Genomic DNA, 4,581 nt, shown 5'->3' with positions numbered 1-4,581 from the left:
ATTTGATATGATGTCATCACAAACCAAGATCTTTCCATTAAAGTGTCAAGACTCAGATTTATACTACAGACATAAAAATAAAAGCTAAATACCGAGGCAAGGAACATTAATGGAAGTTATATACATGAATTAAGGGGAAAGTGCACCTCTGAGTGTTGTTTATGTAAAAGGCTATTTGTAAATTTGAGCTTGCATTTCCTCAGACATTATTTGAAAGTGTTTACATTACTGATGTGCAAGAAACATTTCTCACATTTTAATTATACTGTGGAACATACTGATTCCAATCAACACATTGAGGACAGTTTTACAGTCCGTGAGCAACAAAGCACTCCCATTCATATAGAGCCCAGATTTTATTCATACAAATATTAACATTTATTTAGCACCTACTATGTGCTAGGATCTTGACTAAAACAGGTGTTTAGATACTAATCCCTCTCTGCTGCACGTATAATGAGGTTTCCTCCTTTGTGTCCCCAAATCAAAATAAGAACATTTTCTTTTCTTTTTGTTTTTTGACAGCTTAATTTGCACTTTAATGTGTAATACTCAAGGTACAAGAAAATTGCATCTAAGATTGTTGTAAATAAAAGAAATCAGGTCATCAAGGGCTCCAGAGTGAACAGCATCTTCATAACCTCCATGCTTATCGTCTTTGCATTCTGGGGGTAATTTAATAAGATCATCAATTCGAAGAACGGTAATTGCAGCTTCAGTTGCAAGTTTCAAACTCTTAACTTTAACTATGGTTGGTTCAAACATCCCTGCCTGTTTGTTGTCTCAGGGTTTACCATTGACCAGGTCAAGACCAATCCTTTTTAGATTTTTGTGTTCTGGGTTAACCTGAGCCTCATGATGAAAAGTTCTTAATTTTGCAACCAGATCTGTGGAGTCTTGGGCAGCATTAACTGCCAGAGTCTTAGGAATAACAGGAAGAGATCTTGTAAATTCCACAATAGCAAGCTGTTCCCGGGAGCCCAGGCTGGTTGCGTGGTTTTCAAGGTATATGGAAAGGGCTGCTTCTACAGCGCCTCCACCCGGAATCACAGATTTTGACTCCAAAACTCTCCACCACACGAAGAGCATCATGTAAAGAGTACACCATCTGGTCACACATGAAATCATTTGCCCCACGTAAGATGACTGAGGCAGAGGTATGAGCCTTAGTGCTACTTAAAAAATACTGAAATTCTTAAATCAATGCTTTAATAAGTCCACGTAGAAATTCACTCTAAGTGCCTCGATTAAATCCTGCTTACACAGGACATTTAGACACGGAAGCAATGTCTAGACCATGGAGAAGAGATGAAATGGTTACTTCAGCTCAATTCACAGTGGCCCAACATTATTTTATCCCATGTGTATAACTGCTCGTATCACTGAAAGATTATAGCAGCAAATAAATGGGAAAGAGAACAACATTTTCTATGTGGCAAAGAGAAGCAATAGGTCAGCACAGTGAGGCAAGCAAGGGCCAGGTCATGAAGGATCTTCTGTGTCATACTATATATAACATTGAAAGCTATGAAAAATACAGAACTTTTTAATCTGAGGAGGTATGGGATCAGATTTTCATTTGTAAAATATCGTTCTGGACAAAGTGGACAGAACGAGGTACAAGTAAGGGCAAGAAGAGGGTTCAAGCTCCCTGTAGTAATAAAGGGCTTGAGTGTGGATGAAGTTTGAATAGGTGCATTGACATAATTTGGTAATCAAATGAGTTTGAGGTAAAGGATTGAAGGCAAGGATAACTCTTTGTTTCCTGGCTTCAGCTCCTAGACAAGAAATGATGCCATTGGCTAAAAGAGGGAATAGAAAAAGAAGCAGGTTACCAGGAGTGGAGACTGATAGATAATGCGTTCAGTTCTAAATATGTTGAGTCTGAGGTACCCTGTTGGCAGCCCATGTGAAAATGTCTAGAAAGCTCTAGGAAATGTGTCTAGAGCTCAGAAAAGATATAAAGGGAATACATGAGACTTATGGTGTAGCTGAGCTCCTGCAAGGAGAGTCTCTGGTGGAAGAGACTTTTCCACTTTTCCACTTTTAAAGGTGGCCAACCTTTAAAAGTGTGCTTCCTATTTGCCAGACCCTGTTCTAAGCCCTTTACATATACTAACTGATCTCATCCTCACATAAATCCAATCATTATCCCCATTTTGTGGTTTGTAAGACTAAGGCTTAGATAACTGAAGCAACTTGCACAAAGTCACACACAGTTATTCAGTGCTGGAGCTGGGATATGAACCCAGAACAGACTGTCTCCAGTCTGTGCTCTTAGCCTTTACACAACACAGCCTTCCTAAGAGAGGCTGACCACAGAGGTCACCCTGGACTGCAATGATGTGGGAAGAAGGAAATGATCACTCAAAGAATACTGAGAATAGGACACTATAAAAGGGAATGGGAAGACCAAGGAAGGAATAGTTTTAAGAATTAGGAAGTCTTGGGCCTCCCTGGTGGTCCAGTGGTTGAGAGTCCACCTGCCGATGCAGGGGACACGGGTTCGTGCCCCGGTCTGGGAGGATCCCACATGCTGCGGAGCGGCTGGGCCCGTGAGCCATGGCTGCTAAAAAAAAGAATTAGGAAGTCTTCAGGAAAGGCAAACACTAAAGGTATCATTAGTACATATCATTTCTTCGTATCGGAAGAGAAAAAAATATTTTTTTCTGAAAAGAAAACAAATAAAGCTTGTAAGTAATCTAGAAATAACGTTGCAAACATTTCTTCTGAAATTATAAAGGGTTTCTGCCCTGCTGACCACATAAACATGAGGAGGTCAGGCAAGGAGTATGAATTTCAAAGTACAAATATATGCTATTTAAAATAAAGGTTCCTGGGGCTTCCCTGGTGGCGCAGTGGTTGAGAGTCCGCCTGCCGATGCAGGGGACACGGGTTCGTGCCCCGGTCCGGGAAGATCTCACATGTCACGGAGCGGCTGGGCCCGTGAGCCATGGCCGCTGAGCCTGCACGTCCGGAGCCTGTGCTCCGCAACGGGAGAGGCCACAACAGTGAGAGGCCCGCGTACCTCAAAAATAAAATAAAATAAAATAAAAAATAAAGGTTCCTTTTCTATAGTTACTTAGAGTTCAGCTCTGCCTTTTAGTAGGTAAAGGCCACTGAAAACCAAGACGATTCGTCCTGCTGAGACATCTTGCCCAAAGGAGACAGTGAGATTAGCGAGGGCACTTCCCAGTAAGAATACAAGACCCAATCTGGCCAGCACGGACTCCCCACTGCAGCTGCCAAAGAAATGAAAAGAGGAAGCAGAGAAAAGACAGCTTTGCAATCTGTCCTTGAAAGAGTCACAATCAGATCAATAACAAACAAAAATCCCTAAAGCCTTTAGATGTGCTCATTGAAGCTTTTGATGCATCATAAACCTTGACATATCATGCATATTCCAAGACTCTGCAAATAACTGAGCATTCCTAAATCTAATCTCCCATCCCAAAAGAAAACTGAAAAGTCAAACTTGAGAAAGCCTATCCGTTCCTTATTTTCAGCTGGGGAAATGCAGGAAAATATTCTGCTCTGAAAAGTTAGGAATTGGTATTTCATTAGCACCATTCTACTTCAATAGCAATATATCTCCCTCTTGTGGATTTTTAAGATATTTCCACCCAGCAGAGTCCCTTCCAACTTACAACTCTCACTTAATCACTAAGTTGCATTGTATAACTATAAGCATAAATAAAAGATAGGATACTCTGCCATATCCCCCTACTAACTGAAGTACTAAGTAGAATACATACCCTGGCAACTCACATTCATTCTTCTTCTGGAAATGAAGTAGCTGTTAACAAACATCATGAATCAAATATTTATTAAGCTATTATCAAAAGCATGGACACAGGGCACTTGAAAATGCAGAGCTTGTTTCTGGAAAAATTTACAACCTAAAAATAAGACCAAACAGCTGGCTGGAAACTGCGTGTCAGTTGCTCTGATAGACTTGTCCTAGGACAGCTACTGAGGTAGAAATTCCCACCTGCGACCAGGACTGCCAAATGCCTAGATTCTAGAAGACTATTGTCCTGGGTGAAGTGTGCTGAAGTACTGTGACTATAAAACTGATATTTTCTCCTATATGCACAAAAAGTCAATATAAGAATTAAATTTCATCTCTCTTTACAGATATAACACCACCACACAGTTCTTTCCCAAAATTTTGCAGTATCTAAGCCTACTTTTTCTAACCTTCCTTCCTTCCTCTTTCTTTCTTCCTTCCTTCCTTTCCCTTCTTTCCTTCCTCCCTCCCTCCCTCTCTCTCTTTTCCCTTTCTTTCTTTCCTTTCTTTTTCTTTCTTTCTTTCTTTTTCTTTCTTTCTTTCTTCCTTCCTTTCTTTCCCTCTTTCTTTCCTCTTTCTTTTCTTTCTTTCTTTTTTCTCTTTCTTCCTTCCTTCCTTCCTTTCTTTCTTTCTCTTTCTTCCTTCCTTCCTTCCTCCCACTCTCTCTCTCTCTCTTTCTTTCTTTCTTTCCTTTCTTTCCTGTTTCAGAAAAGGAAGTATCATTTCTTCCCAAGAGAAACCCTTTTACCATTTTTCTCAGCTCCATGCTCAGGTCTCTTTCATCTCCCTCA

General features: G+C 40.4%; 1 protein-coding gene and 1 non-coding gene across 2 annotated transcripts; both read right to left on the bottom strand.

Moving 5' to 3' along the window:
* Positions 1-552: 552 nt before the first annotated feature.
* On the bottom strand, positions 553-1,120 carry LOC136127927 (T-complex protein 1 subunit alpha-like). The gene is given in 2 exon segments (XM_065883567.1): positions 553-1,072; positions 1,074-1,120. Coding segments are annotated over 2 exon segments (567 nt in total).
* A 164-nt stretch (positions 1,121-1,284) lies between these two features.
* Positions 1,285-1,414, bottom strand: LOC136128623 (small nucleolar RNA SNORA20). Its single transcript, XR_010656214.1, has one exon. It is a non-coding gene; the product is annotated as a small nucleolar RNA SNORA20 (small nucleolar RNA).
* Between the last annotated feature and the right edge of the window lie 3,167 nt (positions 1,415-4,581).

Source organism: Phocoena phocoena, chromosome 9 (assembly GCF_963924675.1).
Source record: "Phocoena phocoena chromosome 9, mPhoPho1.1, whole genome shotgun sequence".
NCBI lineage: Eukaryota > Metazoa > Chordata > Mammalia > Artiodactyla > Phocoenidae > Phocoena > Phocoena phocoena.
Note: the sequence above shows the minus strand (reverse complement) of the source record. Positions and strands in the feature narration are given on the sequence as shown.